We start from the raw sequence: 19,815 nt of genomic DNA, 5'->3' as shown, positions 1-19,815 counted from the left end.
GACTAAGGATTTATATGCCTGTTCCTTTACTGAGGTGGAACTGATGTTAAGGTTCCTTCTTAGAAAACCTAGTGTACTGTTAGCCTTGTTACAGATGGTGTTTATGTGACTATGCCATTTTAGGTCTGATTATATTGTCACGCCTAGGTATTTTGCTTTGTCCACATGTTCAAGAACATGGCCGTGTAGAGTGTAATTGTAAGTAATTTCACCAGGTACTAAATTGTGGAACTTCTTTTATAAAGATGGAACAGAATTGCATAATATGTTTGGTTTTACTATAAATGACAGTCTAATTTGAACGCGAAGGCAGCACTCGCACCCGCAAAGTGGAAAGGGATTATAATATAAGTTGCAAAACTTGTTTCCAAATCCACTGTAAATAAATATATGAAAACTAACTAACACCGACGGGTCTCACTAATTAGCGACAACAAGCGTCAAGAAGCGACAAGAAGCGTCAACAAGCGACAAGAAGCGACAACAAGAATTATTTTAGCGACAACAAGAGACAAGAAGACTATTTAGCGACAAGAAAACATTTTTTTTTATTAGATATAAAGAAATTTGTATTTAATGGGTTTTTTTAAATATACGAGCAGATATGTCTAATTAAAATGTTTTATTATATTGGTAGATGAAGAAATTTAACATTTGTGAAGAAGAAAGAGACTGAGCTTCTTTTTTTATTTTTAAATATGAAGAATATGTATAAGATCATGCACGGGGGGGGGGGGGTAACTTCCTATTATTGGGTATACGGGGATGTGCCAAAAAATATGGGTCATAATTTTGCGAGATTTTATATAAAAATGACCCTCCTTTTTAATGACATCCTATATTAAAATGCATTTACGTTTGATAATTGTATATTGATTTGGGGTATGATCTACATATCATATATAAATATGCTATTGATATGTGCACCAAACGATGTCAATTCATATATAAAAACTTAAGGGTAGCTGGTATATTTATGAATTATGAGTGATGATGAGTTAGTGCTTATATAAGCATGGGTCATATTTTAAATATTGTATATAAGTATATGTCATTCTTTCTTAAATATTTATATAACTATAGGTACTGGATTTCAGTGAATGTTATATTAAAATGGGTACGTTTTTTGTGACAAAAATGGCACACCCCTACCAAAAAAATATCGAAGTTACCAACCCCCCCCCCCCCCCCCCCCCGTGAGATAATGTATGTATCTGTTTTCATCAAAGTCAAAGTATGAATAAACGAATGGCGATATATATGGAGCGGGCATAATGGAATATAATATTTTGATTCTAACAGTATAATTCATTGTTTTAAAAAACAAATTATAAGATAAATAATATGTTCTAAACAAAGGAAAAGCAAGGATTTGTATAATCTCATAATACAATAATTAAACGTAATACTGGCTGTTATTCATAATAGATGATAAAATATTATGTAAATAATGTTTCATTTTTTTCTATCAATTTTAACTTTCTTGTCGCTAAAATTATTTTCTTTTGCATATTCTTTTAATATTTATTGCAATAATTTATTTTAATTAAAAAAAAATGTTTTCTTGTCGCTAAATAGTTTCTTGTCGCTTGTTGACGCTTGTTGTCGCTAAAATTGTTGTTGTCGCTAATTAGTGAGACCGAACACCGACAGTTGTGTGCTCCAAGAAAGGATAATTAACACGAGTACATATATATGTAGCAGTTCAATACAAATGTATACGTTCCTTTCCCCTAGTTGTAACATATTCCAATATTTTCGTGAAAACTGATCAAATTAAAATCATGACAACTGCTGAAGGATGTGTTTGGTTACAGAGAGAAATTTCAATCCCTGCGAAGAAAAGAGGCTGTCATTTAATATCAGATGAATTTACTAGATTAGTTCCTGAAATAGAACAAATTAAAATAGGACTTGCAAATGTGCATAGTAAGATATTTTTGATCCAAATTTAATAAGCTAACAAAGTTGAAACGTGTGTCACATACTAGTATTAGTTACCCTATGAAAAACTGTTGGTTAGTATGTAGATACACTATGGGTGGGACTAAATGCACGAGAAAGCTCTGCTTTCGAGTGAGTTTTAGTCCTACCCATCGTGTATCTTCATACTGACCAATCGTTTTTCATTAGGGTAAATAATATGTACCATGGTTAGTTTTAGAAAACAATAGATCCTGTGCATTCCCTTCCCAGTATTTTTTTGTCCTGTCCATGGTGTATCTACATACTGGCCAATCGTTTTTCATATAGGGTAAATAAAATGAGTAAAGGTTATTAGGCCCATGCATTCGTGGCACATTATCTACACTATGATGGACGTGACTGAGATAGATTTTTTAGAGGCACACTGGGACAACACTGTTGATGATGTTACTTTGTCGCAAATTTGCAATGATATAGAAAATGAAAACACCGCAGTTGAGAAGCTAGAAGATTTAAGTTTGAGTCAAGTTATGGACATGTATGAGGTCAACGCAGAGATGGATAAAATGATAGACACGCCGGGTAGTTTCGATTTAATGGAGGTTGAAATAACTCCTGAAAATGTTATTGAACATCTTGAGAAGGCGCTTGATAGTTTACATACTTCCCGGTATTCGTTTGTCGACGATGCAAGTGTTGGAACTTTGATAAAATCTACAGAGAGCAAAAACAAACGGAAAAATACCAATTGGAGTATAGCGACTTTTAATGACTGGAGAGGAGAACGGATGATGAAAACAAATTGTGCTATTCCTGAATTGCTGAACTTCACGGCTATGGATATAAATCAGTGGTTGAGCAAATTTGCAATTGAAACTCGCCAGAAAGATGGAAAACCTTACCCTCCAAGAACACTGTACATCTTATGTGTCGGTTTATTGAGGTGTCTCAGAGAAAATGGTGTCAATTTGAACTTTTTAGATGAACGTGATTCCAGGTTTTATGAATTCAGACGCGCGCTGAGTGCAAGAATGATAGAGCTTACCGCTCAAGGGGTGGGAACTACAACAAAACAAGCCGAGCCCATATCTAAAGAAACAGAAAAACATCTCTGGGATAAGGGCCTTCTAGGGAAGACCACCGCAAAATCCATGACCAATACCATGTTCTACTATAATAGTAAGCTATTTGGATTACGAGGGGTAGACGAGCACAAACATCTAAACACAGACCAGTTCGACCTTGGAGTAGATCAGAGAGGGAAATACATTACTTTCAATGGGAGGGCTAGTAAAACATACAAAGGTAAGAGGATTTTCCTATAATTGTGTTGATAAAATGCATTTGATATACCATTGTTTATTCGTTAGGTTACTAATTCGCCGTAGCGAAATACTTTTCGAACTGTCTGTGTTTATCGGTGCTGATAACAGGAAAATACTGAGAAAACGAAATATTGAAAAATGGGGGGGGGGGGGCATGTACATGTATGTTTTTGAAAAATAAGCCAGCCAATTATTGGGAAATAAACTTGAGTAACAAAAAAGTTAAATTTGAAAAAGAAAAAAAAATGAAAAACACCTAATTATCCCACCTTTCCCCCCAAATCACACACATTGTATAGGTTAGATCAGTGGTCGGTCCCTTAAAATATTTATTTATTTAAATTATAGAGTATGTGGTAAACAGACATGGGGTCAATTACATTTGAAAGTAATTAATTACATTCAATTACAATTACAAAATCTTCAATTAAATTACACATTACATTTGACTTTTTTTACCAATGTAATTAATTACATTCCAATTACTTGGCAAATGTAATTAATTACTTCAATTACATTTTCATTTTTATCCCAGCTTATTCAAATTATTTATCTTAAATAAGTGATTTAGAAATCTGACTTCTTAAAACAAAAATAAACTTTAGTTTTAATCACAACTAATTAATTTAATAAACAAAATATTTTCCAAATTTAAATGTAAGCTATTAGAGGATATAAGATAAATGAAATCTGATTAGAAATGAAAAAGAAGCATTATGAATTTATTAATTTTTAAAATTCTTATATAGTATTACCTTCATATGTGTAACAAAGTTGGATGTAACTTTATAACTTCCACTAATGAGGGTGCCACAATGCATACATTTTCCTTTGAAAGTATTTCCATTTTGGAAGTCATCATTTTACTGTTCCAGTACACTCTTGGAGCTCATTTTTGAATCTGATAAAATGTTTTCTTTCAACATTCATATATATAGTGAACAAATTTTGCAAGTGAGATTTTGTCATATGCATTATCCCTTCAAGAATTTAAACATGTACCTATAGGCCCTGGGGTATATTTATCTCTCTCTAATTAGCCTTATATCTGTTTAACATAACTGTTATAAAAACAGTCATTATATAGTTTGTAATAAAACAAATAGCCAGAGGTTATATTTATTGGTTATTTAAGTCCTTGAATAAAGTTAATTATGTTAAATCAATGTCTTAAAATATCTATCTAAATCTACTAATTAAGGTCAAGACAGTGACTTCCTAGTGGTTTCTTTTAAAATTATGGCATGTGTCTACATTTTTTAGCTCACCTGGCCCGAAGGGCCAAGTGAGCTTTTCTCATCACTTGGCGTCCGTCGTCCGTCGTCGTCCGTCGTCCGTCGTCGTCGTCGTCCGTCGTCGTTAACTTTTACAAAAATCTTCTCCTCTGAAACTACTGGGCCAAATCAAACCAAACTTGGCCACAATCATCATTGGGGTATCTAGTTTAAAAAATGTGTGGCGTGACCCGGTCAACCAACCAAGATGGCCGCCACGGCTAAAAATAGAACATAGGGGTAAAATGCAGTTTTTGGCTTATAACTCAAAAACCAAAGCATTTAGAGCAAATCTGACATGGGGTAAAAATGTTTATCAGGTCAAGATCTATCTGCCCTGAAATTTTCAGATGAATCGGTCAATCGGTTGTTGGGTTGCTGCCCCTGAATTGGTAATTTTGAAGAAATTTTGCTGTTTTTGGTTATTATCTTGAATATTATTATAGTTAGAGATAAACTGTAAACAGCAATAGTGTTCAGCAAAGTAAGATCTACAAATAAGTCAACATGACCAAAATGGTCAGTTGACCCGTTTAGGAGTTATTGCCCTTTATAGTCAATTTTTAACCATTTTTCGTTAATTAAAGTAATCTTTTACAAAAATCTTCTCCTCTGAAACTACTTGGCCAAATTAATCCAAACTTGGCCACAATCATCTTTGGGGTATCTAGTTTAAAAAAATGTGTGGTGTGACCTGGTCAACCAACCAAGATGGCCGCCACGGCTAAAAATAGAACAAAGGGGTAAAATGCAGTTTTTGGCTTATAACTCAAAAACCAAAGCATTTTGAGGAAATCTGACATGGGATAAAAATGTTTATCAGGTCAAGATCTATCTGCTCTAAAATTTTCAGATGAATCGGTCAATCGGTTGTTGGGTTGCTGCCCCTGAATTGGTAATTTTGAGGAAATTTTGCTGTTTTTGGTTATTATCTTGAATATTATTATAGATAGAGATAAACTGTAAACAGCAATAATGTTCAGCAAAGTAAGATCTACAAATAAGTCAACACGACCAAAATGGTCAGTTGACCCGTTTAGGAGTTATTGCCCTTTATAGTCAATTTTTAACCATTTTTCGTAAATTAAAGTAATCTTTTACAAAAATCTTCTCCTCTGAAACTACTTGGCCAAATTAATCCAAACTTGGCCACAATCATCTTTGGGGTATCTAGTTTAAAAAAAAATGTGTGGCGTGACCTGGTCAACCAACCAAGATGGCCGCCACTGTAAAAATAGAACATAGGGGTAAAATGCAGTTTTTGGCTTATAACTCAAAAACCAAAGCATTTTGAGGAAATCTGACATGGGATAAAAATGTTTATCAGGTCAAGAACTATCTGCCCTGAAATTTTCAGATGAATCGGTCAATCGGTTGTTGGGTTGCTGCCCCTGAATTGGTAATTTTGAGGAAATTTTGCTGTTTTTGGTTATTATCTTGAATATTATTATAGATAGAGATAAATTGTAAACAGCAATAATGTTCAGCAAAGTAAGATCTACAAATAAGTCAACATGACCAAAATGGTCAGTTGACCCCTTTAGGAGTTATTGCCCTTTATAGTCAATCTTTAACCATTTTTCATAAATCTAAGTAATCTTTTACAAAATCTCCACTGAAACTACTAGGCCACAATCATCTTTGGGGTATCTAGTTTGAAAAATGTGTCCGATGACCTGGCCATTCAACCAAGATGGCCGCCACGGCTAAAAATAGAACATAGGGGTAAAATGCAGTTTTTGGCTTATAACTATGAAACCAAAGCATCTAGAGCAAATCTGACAAGAAGTTAAATTGTTAATCAAGTCAATATCTATCTGCCCTGAATTTTTCAGATGAATTGGACAACTGGTTGTTGGGTTGCTGCCCTCCAATTGGTAATTTTTAAAGAAATTTTGCCGTTTTTGGTTATCTTGAATACTATTATAGATAGCGATAAACTGTAAACAGCAATAATGTTCAGCAAAGTAAGATCTACAAATAAGTCAACATGACCTAAATGGTCAATTGACCCCTTAAGGAGTTATTGCCCTTTATAGTCAATTTTTAACAATTTTCATTAATTTGGTAAATTTATGTAAATTTTTACCAAATATAGTTCTCTGTTACTAATGGGCAAAGTTCATGATAGATATAATTGTAAGAAGCAAAATCGTTCAGTAAAGTAAGAACTTCAAACACATCACCATCACCAAAATACAATTTTGTCATGAATCCATTTGTGTCCTTTGTTTAATATGCACATAGACCAAGGTGAGCGACACAGGCTCTTTAGAGCCTCTAGTTGTTAATTAAAGTAATCTTTTACAAAAATCTTCTCCTCTGAAACTACTGGGCCAAATTAATCCAAACTTGGCCACAATCATCTTTGGGGTATCTAGTTTAAAAAATGTGTGGTGTGACCTGGTCAACCAACCAAGATGGCCGCCACGGCTAAAAATAGAACAAAGGGGTAAAATGCAGTTTTTGGCTTATAACTCAAAAACCAAAGCATTTTGATGAAATCTGACGGGAAAAAATGTTTATCAGGTCCAGATCTATCTGCCCTGAAATTTTCAGATGAATCGGTCAATCAGTTGTTGGGTTGCTGCCCCTGAATTGGTAATTTTGAGGAAATTTTGCTGTTTTTGGTTATTATCTTGAATATTATTATAGATAGAGATAAACTGTAAACAGCAATAATGTTCAGCAAAGTAAGATCTACAAATAAGTCAACATGACCAAAATGGTCAGTTGACCCGTTTAGGAGTAATGGCCTTTATAGTCAATTTTAACCATTTTTCATAAATTAAATTAATCTTTTACAAAAATCTTCTCCTCTGAAACTACTGGGCCAAATTAATCCAAACTTGGCCACAATCATCTTTGGGGTATCTAGTTTAAAAAATGTGTGGCGTGACCTGGTCAACCAACCAAGATGGCCGCCACCGCTAAAAATAGAACATAGGGGTAAAATGCAGTTTTTGGCTTATAACTCAAAAACCAAAGCATTTTGAGGAAATCTGACAGGGGATAAAAATGTTTATCAGGTCAAGATCTATCTGCCCTGAAATTTTCAGATGAATTGGTCAATCGGTTGTTGGGTTGCTGCCCCTGAATTGGTAATTTTGAGGAAATTTTGCTGTTTTTGGTTATTATCTTGAATATTATTATAGATAGAGATAAACTGTAAACAGCAATAATGTTCAGCAAATTAAGATCTACAAATAAGTCAACATGACCAAAATGGTCAGTTGACCCGTTTAGGAGTTATTGCCCTTTATAGTCAATTTTAACCATTTTTCATAAATTAAATTAATCTTTTACAAAAATCTTCTCCTCTGAAACTACTAGGCCAAATTAATCCAAACTTGGCCACAATCATCTTTGGGGTATCTAGTTTAAAAAATGTGTGGCGTGACCTGGTCAACCAACCAAGATGGCCGCCACAGCTAAAATTAGAACATAGGGGTAAAATGCAGTTTTTGGCTTATAACTCAAAAACCAAAGCATTTTGAGGAAATCTGACATGGGATAAAAATGTTTATCAGGTCAAGATCTATCTGCCCTGAAATTTTCAGATGAATCGGTCAATCGGTTGTTGGGTTGCTGCCCCTGAATTGGTAATTTTGAGGAAATTTTGCTGTTTTTGGTTATTATCTTGAATATTATTATAGATAGAGATAAATTGTAAACAGCAATAATGTTCAGCAAAGTAAGATCTACAAATAAGTCAACATGACCAAAATGGTCAGTTGACCCATTTAGGAGTTATTGCCCTTTATAGTCAATCTTTAACCATTTTTCATAAATCTAAGTAATCTTTTACAAAATCTCCACTGAAACTACTAGGCCACAATCATCTTTGGGATATCTAGTTTGAAAAATGTGTCCGATGACCTGGCCATTCAACCAAGATGGCCGCCACGGCTAAAAATAGAACATAGGGGTAAAATGCAGTTTTTGGCTTATAACTATGAATTCAAAGCATCTAGAGCAAATCTGACAAGAAGTTAAATTGTTAATCAAGTCAATATCTATCTGCCCTGAATTTTTCAGATGAATTGGACAACTGGTTGTTGGGTTGCTGCCCTCCAATTGGTAATTTTTAAAGAAATTTTGCCGTTTTTGGTTATCGTGAATACTATTATAGATAGCGATAAACTGTAAACAGCAATAATGTTCAGCAAAGTAAGATCTACAAATAAGTCAACATGACCTAAATGGTCAATTGACCCCTTAAGGAGTTATTGCCCTTTATAGTCAATTTTTAACAATTTTCATTAATTTGGTGCACATAGACCAAGGTGAGCGACACAGGCTCTTTAGAGCCTCTAGTTTTATCATTCAATACAAAATGAAGAATCTACCATGGTTGTGTTAATACAGAAAGTATACTGTGAAGGCTTTTCTTTGTCAGCTTACAACATTTGTTAAGATTATTGCTTTTAATAATTTTTTGAGAAAACACAAGATTTAATCTTTTGATCCAAAATTTCAAATGTAATTGACTTGTAATTGAAAAGTAATTGTCAATTACAGGCAATTTTGGCTATGTAATTAATTACATTCAATTACATGTAATTGAAAAAATGCTCAATTACACATTACATTCAATTACATGATAAATTGTAATTAATTACAGTCAATTACAATTACATATTTCAATTACCCCATGTCTGGTGGTAAATAAATTATAAACAGTATTGGTAACTACAAAAATATTCCTAGTGATGATAAAATAACCTCGTACTGTAATTTTAATCGGGTGAATGAGCCAGGGGTGGTGATGGGGGGTCACTTCGGTTAAAAGTAGGTACAGGTGTGCCGGTGGGATTCATATATTTATCTGTTTATGCTAACAATTAGTATCTATAGTGCGTTACAAGTTCGGTGTTTGCTATATTATGGTTCACTTAGAGGCTGTTTATCACAATGCCAATTATATAAATGCAGTATTTAAACTAGAATGTTTTTTATTGCTTTATTTTTAGAAATTATTTTGCTATGAATAGATGTAACATTTTTCAAAAAGACACCCTTCATGCCCTTTTAAAAAGACAAAACTTCTGTAAAAAGTCAATAGTTTTGTTGACTTTTGCAGCCCAAACCTTATATTGTATTATACTTAGTACGCTAATGAATGATCTGAAAACTATGTTAAAAAGTTTAATTTTGTCAATTATTTTTCGGTTGTTATTGCAAAAAATCATAAAATAAAATATGTCATTATCTCCAAGCCCAATTTACCCCCTAGTACTTATTTTGATTTGGACTGGTCATTGTTATTCAATTTAAATGTGTGTTTAATGTTGTGTTTATGTTATTTTATATTATGTTTGTATTGTTATATGTAAATCGAATCAAAATAAAACTTTCTCATTCGTATTCGTTTTCGTCAGAAATGGAAGAAACTTTATAGATTATCCCTTTGTATCCATTTAACGAGTTGTTATTTAGAAGATAAATACTGAAATACATTTTACACACGTTTATGCAAGATAAACAGTAAGCTATCAGAAAATGCATTTTTCACTACGATTTTGCTGTTACAATTCCGAATAAAACAATATTACAAAGGTGATTTGATCATATTAAGACCGAATTCGTCTACCCTCCCCCCCCCCCCCCCCCCCTCCGGCAGAATGAGATTGTCATAAAACAAATAAAAATCCTTATGCATTTTCAAGCAAATTCAATTATAAAACATACGGTTGTATGCAGGAGGGGCACCAATAATCCATATCCCTTTAATTTATAAAGAAATATCCATATCTCTAAAAAAAAAAATCGTCAAGTTAGTATATACATCAAATTTCAGAAGCAAATTGATCAATATCCTTTTAAATAAAATATAAAATAATCTGTATCCCTAAAATAAAAATGGCAAATCATCAATATCCCTTAATAAACCCCTATACAACCCTCAGACACTTGTCTCAGAATTTTGTTTCCCTATATACAATTTACCTAAATCTTATATGAAGGTAGAAAAGGAAACAAATTCTGAGACAAGTGCCTATGATACAATTTTTACAAATAGCTCGACAACAATATTCATTGTTTTTATTTTATTTAGGCCGCATTTCTTTCTAACCCAAATTTTGTAAACGTTGTGTCGCGTTTGTTGTTGTTTTCTAAACGCTACAAAAGTAGAAACAAATACATCGTTTAATAATTCTTTACTGACCCTGTTTGAACTTTCAATAAGGCATGCACATGTTGTTGGTAAACAGACTTTGAAAAACATAGAAACATCGATTAATCAGGTTGTAGTAAGAAACAAATGTAGCGTTTGTACTGACAAACGACAAACTGCAGACGCATTTTTATCGTTTTCATAGTTTGTCAAAGGTTATGCAAACTTTGCAAACGTATGTTTGAAAGAAATGATCAAAACATGTGCGCGCTTAGCCGTTTGCATTGTTTGTGTTAGAAAGAAATGCACTCTTAATTTGTTGGATTTTTTTGTGAATTTCATTTAATTACCATTCAACGCGGACCTCAACGAAAACACCGATTTTTGTATTCTGGTAGATTCCTCCCTTCTAAAGAGCACCCTCATAAATGAGTTGAGGCAAGCAGGATATCCGTTGAATTCCTTCATTGATTGCATTTTGTTTCCCTAACACTCTGACATCGAGCCGAACGCGCCAGGTCTATTTGCAAAAGTGTATTTTAATGAGAGTAGAAATCATAATTGCCGCGTCTTAATCGATGAATTCGCTTATAGACTACTGACTTGAAAAGTAGATATATATATCTTAATGAACTATATCAATGTTTACTTTTCTAATTTTGTTTTATTGAAGGTGGACTAAACCAACGCCATTTATCCGCCAAGAACATCAAACACTACTTCCAGAATGATGAGCTTTATGAGATTTACGAATACTACTTCCAGTTGGTCGGCAGTTTAAAAGGAAATTGTTTTTACAGAAGACCGTTAGATTCGAAAAATGGTGTAAAATTTGGTGAGCAACCTATTGGTGTAAACAAGCTTTCCTCCATCATGAAAACCATGTCTGCTGATGCAGGCGTTGAGGGATATTTCACGAATCACTCAGGAAAACGTACTTGTGCCTCAACGTTGTACCAAGCGGGAATACCCGAGCAAGAAATCATGTACAGAACTGGGCACAGGTCGGTCAAAAGTGTAAGGAAGTACAAAAGGGCTGCTGACGATATGCTTAAAGATATTTCAAATGTTTTGGAACCGGAGGCGATACCCGTTAAAAAAATGAGATGTGAAACCGTGACCTCTCCTTCCGTGACTTCTGAGAATGAAACCGACGTAATATAAAATATTAATATACCATGTGGTGCGCACAGTAATTTTAGTGGATGTGTGTTTCACTTTGGAACTCAAAAGTGAATGAAATGCTTATTGTGGGATTAAAATGTGTTTGGGATTATATATTGAGGTGATACTTATGTTTACTATAAATTTATTCTGGTGCCGATTACAAGGAAGTAATTTATTTTGTGTGGTTATTATAAAGTGCGATTTCGTTATATTTTCGAACATGCGTGTGATGATTAAAAACATATTAATAAAATTGAATAAAAGTCCCACTTTAGTTTCTATTTCATTGTTATATTCCAATCAATCAAAGTTGACGGGGGTATATAAAAATCACCGGGTCAGTCTTTATGTCCGTCCGTTAGTCCTTCCTTCCCCCTTTCGTTAGTGAGTCTGTCTGTCTGTCTGTACGTGAAACTTGTAAGCACCCATAAACAGATGCATGGATCTTAATGAATCTTTAGAAAACAATTCATATATTATACTATGTGAAGATTTGCACGAAGAAATATTAATTTGGAGAAAGAAGCGATCCGGAGTTTGTAAACATTTCGTTTGAAAAAGAATGAGGTATACGTATACACCACTGTTAACAAAACTTTTAATTGGTTAACAAATTGAAAGCTTTGTATAAAACAGTGGGTTTGTATGTAGATACCTCACTGTTTTTTCAAGGGAAATTTGCTGCAACTATGGTACATTAGAAGATACATAATAAAAGTGGTTAATGACGTCTGAAATTCTTGAAAATTTATCCATCCAGTATACAGCAATTACCTGTTCTGTGGGTTTCATTGGAGTTGAAGCGTGACACATGAAAGTTTAATATATAAACATAAAAATGGGAAATGAAGTCGTGCGGGACACAAAATTCTCTGGAAAAATTAGCATAGGGTCCTGCAGCATTTGGCAGTCATTACAATGCTCTTGTTGACGAACAATGTAGAATAGCACTAAATTCCTACACTGACAATGATCCTCCATTACCATGACTACTTTTCTACTTTATAGAAAAATAAAGATTTTGATTAATTCTATCTTAAATATATATATCAAAATATATGTTAGTTGATTTTATTAACAACTCTGCATAAGAACTATCTTTTTTCCAGTAAAGCATACATCAGCCAGTCTTTGTCTTAATGAGGTAAGTTTTGTTTTATGGTCAAGACTAAAAATAGAAATTGTATACTGACACAGCTTAGTTTTGTGTGGGTAAAAACACTGTTGTTAATCAAAAACAACCCACAACATGCAAAAGTTAATTTTGTGTTTGCATTTTTGTTCAATATAAGGATTTATGGAATTTCCAAAGACCTAATGAGTTGTGTAAGTGCATACATGTACAATGTGAAAATTTTGCAGATGTTGATATAGTGAATTTGACCCAAAATGCAGGGCTGCTATTCTAGTTATATAACTTTAAGAGAAAAATTATGAAAATATTAAATGAATCCACAGCATGCAGTAATGCAACTTTTTACTATTTTGGTCATTTCAATCAGTGGACAAAGAAAAGGTACATACATTGTACAAGTACATAAATATACATAAATTACATGTTAAACATACAATGACATAAAAGATCATAAAATGACATATAATTACAGAAAAGATCATAAAATGACATATATTTACAGAAAAGAACATAAAATGACATAAGTACAGAAAAGACATTAAATGACATATACATGTAATGACATAAATGACATGCAGTACATGAAATTAAATTATAGTACATTTGTATAATACAAAACCCCAAAAACATACATGTAAGTCATGACAAGTGAAGACAATAGTCATTATTACTTTTTAGCAATAATATGGACATTTACATGTCTGATATTTGGTATTCCCTAGATTTGTATAACAAGTGACTGGGGCAAAACGAGAACTTTGTTCTATTGATTTAACTTTGTATACCAGATTATGGGCTGATCCTGTTAAAGTAGTTGCACATTTAGAAGTTTAAGATTATTATTAATTGAAGTTTGAGTTTGTCAGATGGAGCTGATTTTAACCATATCACATTTTTTATACACCCGTCAAATTTTTGACGGGACGTATTATGGTATACAAATGTCTGGTGTCCGTCGGTCTGTCTGTCCGGCGTAACATGTTGCACCGTAACTTGAGAACGACTTATTTAAATTTCTTGTAACTTAATATAGGGGTTGGTTTCTTATGATGGTCAAATGATCTGTTTACTTTTTGATGAAAATAAGATTTAAACTTTTGAGTTACGGCACTTTGTAACTAAAACAGGGGTGTGTTTTTTTCACATGTCGCACCGTATCTCAAAAAGATTCTTGATTATGGCTTAAAGTCTTCTTAGTTATATTAATCTTAATATCTGTATACTTTTTGGTGATGATTCAAAATTTCATTTTTGAGTTATTGAGTATTTTGTAAAAAAGGGGGAGAGTTTTTTTACATGTCGCGCCATATCTCAAAAACGATTTATGATTATTGCTTAAAACTTTACACATGACTTTGTTATATATATCTTAAGATCTGTATACTTTTTGGTGATGATTCAAAATTTCATTTTTGAGTTATTGAGTATTTTGTAAAAAAGGGGGAGGGCTTTTTTACATGTTGTGCCGTTTCTCAAAAACAATTTATGATTATTGCTTTAAACTTGATTATTTTTCAGAACTGGGACTCTGATGTACGGTGAGTATATTTATATCCCAGAATCATATTCTCTTGGTTTTTTTGGAGTTGCAAATATATCTGCAACCTTATAAAATGAGGTGTGCATTCCATATGTTTTATTTTAAACTTTTGGAATTCAACACATGTCCAACCTATATCATCATTAGAAATCTCTGACTACATGAAAAAAAATCAAATTATAGAAATATATGGAGGATAAAGTTACCACTAGGAAGCAGAACATACAATTACAATAAATGAAAAACAAATTTAATACCACTGTTATGATATTGTAATTATTATGTTTATTTATGTTGGCCTAATTTGTGTTGTATGGCCTGATAGTTGTTTACCAAATAATCTTATAACTGTGCAGTTTAGGAATCACTTGAACAATCACAGAATGATTGGAACTTTCTAGAATGATCCTTATAAAAGATGCGTAATTTAAACTTCTACGTTATTCCAGAAACTTCCGTTGTAACTTTCCAGGATTTTCCACAATGTTCCATTATAGAGTGTTCTAGAATTTTCCATGACAACACTATATATACAGACACTAAAGTTAAACTCTCATAATTAAACTTGGACTTAGACATTGATAGACATTAGTATACACGGCATTTGGATTGACACTTTTATTCTACAAACAACATCATACTGGATTGTGACCTTAGTAGTGAACATAATATTCAGATTGGATTCCGAAAGATTTCCGGATACAGATAAAGATAAAAGAGTGGACTCATATTTTGACAGTTAAGTTATCAGTAATATTTGTAAAATACTTCTTGTAAACTTTTGTATAATAAATATTGTTAAATTTTAGTATTGATTTGTGTCTTTTGTTGGCTACAATTTAAAGGCGATTTCTGGCCGTAACACCACAAAATATATTCATGAAAGCACTTGGTTAGATACCCTTGCCATGAAAGTATCCCCTTTCAGATTTTAATCAATGCAACCCTAATTGATTTTTGAATCCCATTTTCATTTGTTCAAAAATCATTAAGATAGTCAGACTATTAAGTTTTGTTCAGCTTCCCATTACTTTGATTCCAGGAATGGTTCACAGTTGAAGGACATTTAAATTTTGTTTTAATATCGACAAGCTAAGATGTGAAGTTTATACATGTAGTATACTGAATATGATATTTATGAATTTGTTTGACAAATTGTATATGATAATTGCTTTACTTTTTACAGGGTGGACATGGAAAGCATGCTTAATAAACTGATTCCAGATGTATGTATAACTATAAACATGAAACATCTGATTCTGTGGGTACCAAGTTTTTGGTGACTTGTAGGAAAATCATATTTTTATGCCCCACCTACGATAGTAGAGGGGCATTATGTTTTCTGGTCTGTGCGTCCGTTCGTTCGTTCGTTCGTCCGTTTTATGTTGAATATACAACTGTACCACAGAAAATAAGGAAAATTGGTACCCAACGAATAAAAATGAATCCACAGCAACATCTGTAGGTATCTTTTTGGATTATGGAATAGTTATTGTTTTGCCACTTGAAATAAGACAAAGTGAGAAGGTACATTTTGGAGATGACTTAGTTCTGTAAATTACCAAATATGAAAACAATTGTTATTAAATCAAATGATAAAATTGAGAATGGAAATGGGGAATGTGTCAAAGAGACAACAACCCGACCAAATAAAAAACAACAGCAGAGGGTCACCAACAGGTCTTCAATGTAGCGAGAAATTCCCGCACCCGGAGGCGTCTTTCAGCTGGCCCCTAAACAAATATATACTAGTCCAGTGATAATGAACGCCATACTAATTTCCAAATTGTACACAAGAAACTAAAATTAAAATAATACAAGACTAACAAAGGCCAGAGGCTCCTGACTTGGGACAGGCGCAAAAATGCGGCGGGGTTAAACATGTTTGTGAGATCTCAACCCTCCCCCTATACCTCTAACCAATGTAGAAAGTTGTTATCAAGCAATCTACAATCCTTAAACAGGAACAAATAAGATATGACCACTTAGGTCTAATTTAAAGTAAAATTTGTAGATTTCTTTTGAAGAAATGAAAATTTGAAGATGAATTCTGGAGATTTATTTTTCAAACATTCTTGATTAACTGTATTTTAAAGAAGGATCCAGAGAATGATTTTTATATCATTTTCAAACATCTTATGAAATATAACCATTTTTTAACAAATGAATGAGTGAAATGACTTTTGTAGGATTTTGCAAGTATGCTAACATTTGTTGAAATTACAATCAAAATATTTGTTGATGTCATCCAGAATAAGAAGGAATTGATTCAGTTGGAATGATATTTAATGATGATATATTTATGTATATATGTAATGTTAAATTTCACAATATAAATATAAGTATTCATATTTGCATAATCATGTGCTAGTAGCACTGAGAAGACTAACATGAAAATCTTCTTCTTATTGAACCACCTCATCAGATTCAGATTTTTCATATTTTTAAGTGATTCTTTTCACCATTGAGTTTCGTAACTTTTATTTTCAATGAACTGATCAAAATCAAGTTCCATTCTATTTTCCAGAGTACACCATTCAGACACAAATGTGAGGGGCCTGATGACATGGTATGTGTTTGGTTTTTTTTGGCAGAATATATTTTTAAACTTATCCAATATTTTAAGTTTTCTATTCACAATATTTTACGGACAGTATGTTCTTACATCATGTACATCTACAATTGTATATTCAATTTTACAAAACAACAGTATTTAATTTTGTGTTTTACTATTAATAAAAGGCCTGAGACGAACCCAAAATGATGTCTTCTGTACTTGTAAAAGGCAAGAAAATGGTCATAATTTCTCATCCATTCCTACATAGGTAGCCAGAAATTCTGAAAAAATACTAAATTCCCCCAAAATATGAACAGGTATAAGTTAAACCTCGATAAAATCTTCAACATATTATAACTGCTATTATAATCTGTTCATTTGTTTGAAGTTGTCAAAATTATATTCAGACTTTTTATATTTGCAGCCAGCACATATAAAGACAGCTTTTATAGGAACATCACTCAGCATACCTATAACAGAAGGGAAACTCAACCTAGGTACATGGCAGGGTATATGGTTGTGTGAACATAGAGATCATGCAGGTAACACTCACATATAATTTTTAGATTTTCCCATGATGTTCAGATATAGTAAACAATACTTTAAAAAAGTTTTGTCTACCTCTTCCACGAATTAATATGATTATGATAGAAGTAATTAAATTATTAAAATAAAATATTCATTAGGTTTATTTAAACCTTATGTGGCAATGAATTTTACTTACCTCAATGGTTGACTTTCAAATAAATATCAGGACAACTCCAGGCATTCAATTTGGTAACCATGCACCACAAAACTTAAATTTTATACAAAATCAGAGAACTAATTGTTTCTTAAATTTTTATTTCTTTTGCAATGAAAGAAGAAATGAAACTCATTATCTGTATATGTAATAGAGTAAAAATTGCATAATCTAAGATTTCATGGTACTCTTTTATATTTACCCAATTCAAGTTCCTGATTATGATCACATATTCTTTAAGTAATAAGTTGACAAAATTCAAAGTTTGAATGTGACATCTCAATATCTGTTTTAAGATTTTTGTATGGTAAAAGTTTATTTTGTTCAGGATGAGATGGAATATTTCACTCTAGCATATTATATTTATATATACTTTTATTTTCAGGGAAAAGAAACCTGGTTGTAACTGTGCAAGGAGCTCCAATGAAAAAATGAGAATCATCCGTGTCAGAATATTAACACTAGTGTCATACATTGATTATCTAAAGTACTACAGAACTTTATATGATTATCATTACATGGTGTAATAACTAGAATAAAATCATGATTCAAATTTAATGAGAGTCAAAATGGATAATGTTTTCCTCAAAATTAAGGATATTTCAGAAAACAAAATATCTAGTCCATTAAAGAAAAATAAATACATGTGTACTGGTATTATGAAAATAAAGAAATGTGGTATGAAATTGGTCACAGTGGTTATAGAAGTTTGTGGGTTAAATGTTATTGCTTTTTAAAAGGTTGAAAGTATCCTGAATGTGCATGACCAGGAACATGTGTATCTTACAAATTGCATTTGACCAGAGATATGACCTATTCAAGATTTCATTGTCTTTAAAACAATGTCAAGTTTGCTACAGCCAAGCCATTTTAGTTTCAACTCTTGTTTATAAACTTGTCTTTGAGGATTTATAATTTTATAGTAGAATCCATTTGTTTTATATATTCTTAAAATTATTTATTTCAAATATTTGTATTCTTTTTAGATATTTTTATTTTTTACTTCAAACAACTGGTTAAATTTCAATAGATATAGTTTTCAGATAGATTTAAAAAGTCATTAGGATGTTTTTGATTTACTGCTTTCCTAAGTTTTTGATTATTTATATGTTATGTTTAGCATCTTCATTTATTAAAAGTTGAAAAAATATTGCTTTTCTTTTCATGTTTTCAAATTATGTACCAGAAATCTTGATAATAAAATTGAGAATGGAAATGGGGAATATGTCAAAGAGACAACAACCCAACCATGCATGGACAGAAAACAGCAGAAGGTCACCAACAGGTCTTCAATGCAGCGAGAAACTCCTGTACCCGGAGGCGTCCTTCAGCCGGCCCTAAACAAATATATATACTAGTTCAGTGATAATGAACGCCATACTAAACTCCAAATTATACACTAGATATATAGAAACTAAAATTAAAAATAATACACGACTAACAAAGGCCAGAGGCTACTGACTTGGGACAGGCGCAAAAATGCGGCGGGGTTAAACATGTTTATGAGATCCCAACCCTCCCCCTATACCTCTAGCCAATGTAGAAAAGTAAACGCATAACAATAACCATTGGAAGATTTTATTCTTATATATTTAGGTAGTATGCTATATAAAAACAGTGACAGATTTTCAAAAAAAGTAGTTATATCTTTTCCTATTTTGCACAATATAATAAAATTTTTACACCAGAGTGTTTCTGAAGCTACAGATAGTAAGAAATTGACACATTTTGTATTGAAAATACAAGGAAATTGTGAAAATAAAAATAAAAAAATAATCATAGAATTACTTAGTATTTTTTTTAATTTAAATTTTAGAAAGATAGTCACCAGTTGAATATTTTTTTTTTGTATTTGAATTCTTTATCTTTTTTTGAAAAATTACATTGACCATAGGATTTTTTATGGAAAAACAGTAAAAAAATAGGAAGTATATCTTTTTCTTCACCTTCCCAATTAATATTGTTCAGTGACAATGTCTTGTAACAACAACCATTGTATGACGTCAGAGAAGTGTAAATATGGGATTTATT

The 19,815-nt window shown here is 32.3% G+C and overlaps 2 protein-coding genes across 2 annotated transcripts; both read left to right on the top strand.

The window, feature by feature from the left end:
• The first annotated feature begins 1,715 nt into the window (after window positions 1-1,715).
• On the top strand, window positions 1,716-18,934 carry LOC143064779 (UPF0047 protein YjbQ-like). Its single transcript, XM_076237876.1, has 7 exons — window positions 1,716-1,929; window positions 12,920-12,954; window positions 14,464-14,483; window positions 15,672-15,711; window positions 17,013-17,054; window positions 17,467-17,584; window positions 18,170-18,934. The coding sequence occupies exons 1-7, from the start codon at window positions 1,785-1,787 to the stop codon at window positions 18,217-18,219; spliced, it is 450 nt and encodes a 149-aa protein (XP_076093991.1). The 5' UTR covers window positions 1,716-1,784; the 3' UTR covers window positions 18,220-18,934.
• Window positions 2,199-3,346, top strand: LOC143064778 (uncharacterized protein KIAA1958-like). The gene has a single exon (XM_076237875.1). It carries the CDS (start codon window positions 2,286-2,288, stop codon window positions 3,249-3,251), a length of 966 nt encoding a protein of 321 aa, XP_076093990.1. The 5' UTR covers window positions 2,199-2,285; the 3' UTR covers window positions 3,252-3,346.
• Window positions 18,935-19,815: the final 881 nt, after the last annotated feature.

Source organism: Mytilus galloprovincialis, chromosome 2 (genome assembly GCF_965363235.1).
Source record: "Mytilus galloprovincialis chromosome 2, xbMytGall1.hap1.1, whole genome shotgun sequence".
NCBI classification, from domain to species: Eukaryota; Metazoa; Mollusca; class Bivalvia; order Mytilida; family Mytilidae; genus Mytilus; species Mytilus galloprovincialis.
The sequence above is the reverse complement of the archived record's forward strand: the minus strand, read 5'-3'. Positions and strand labels throughout refer to the sequence as shown.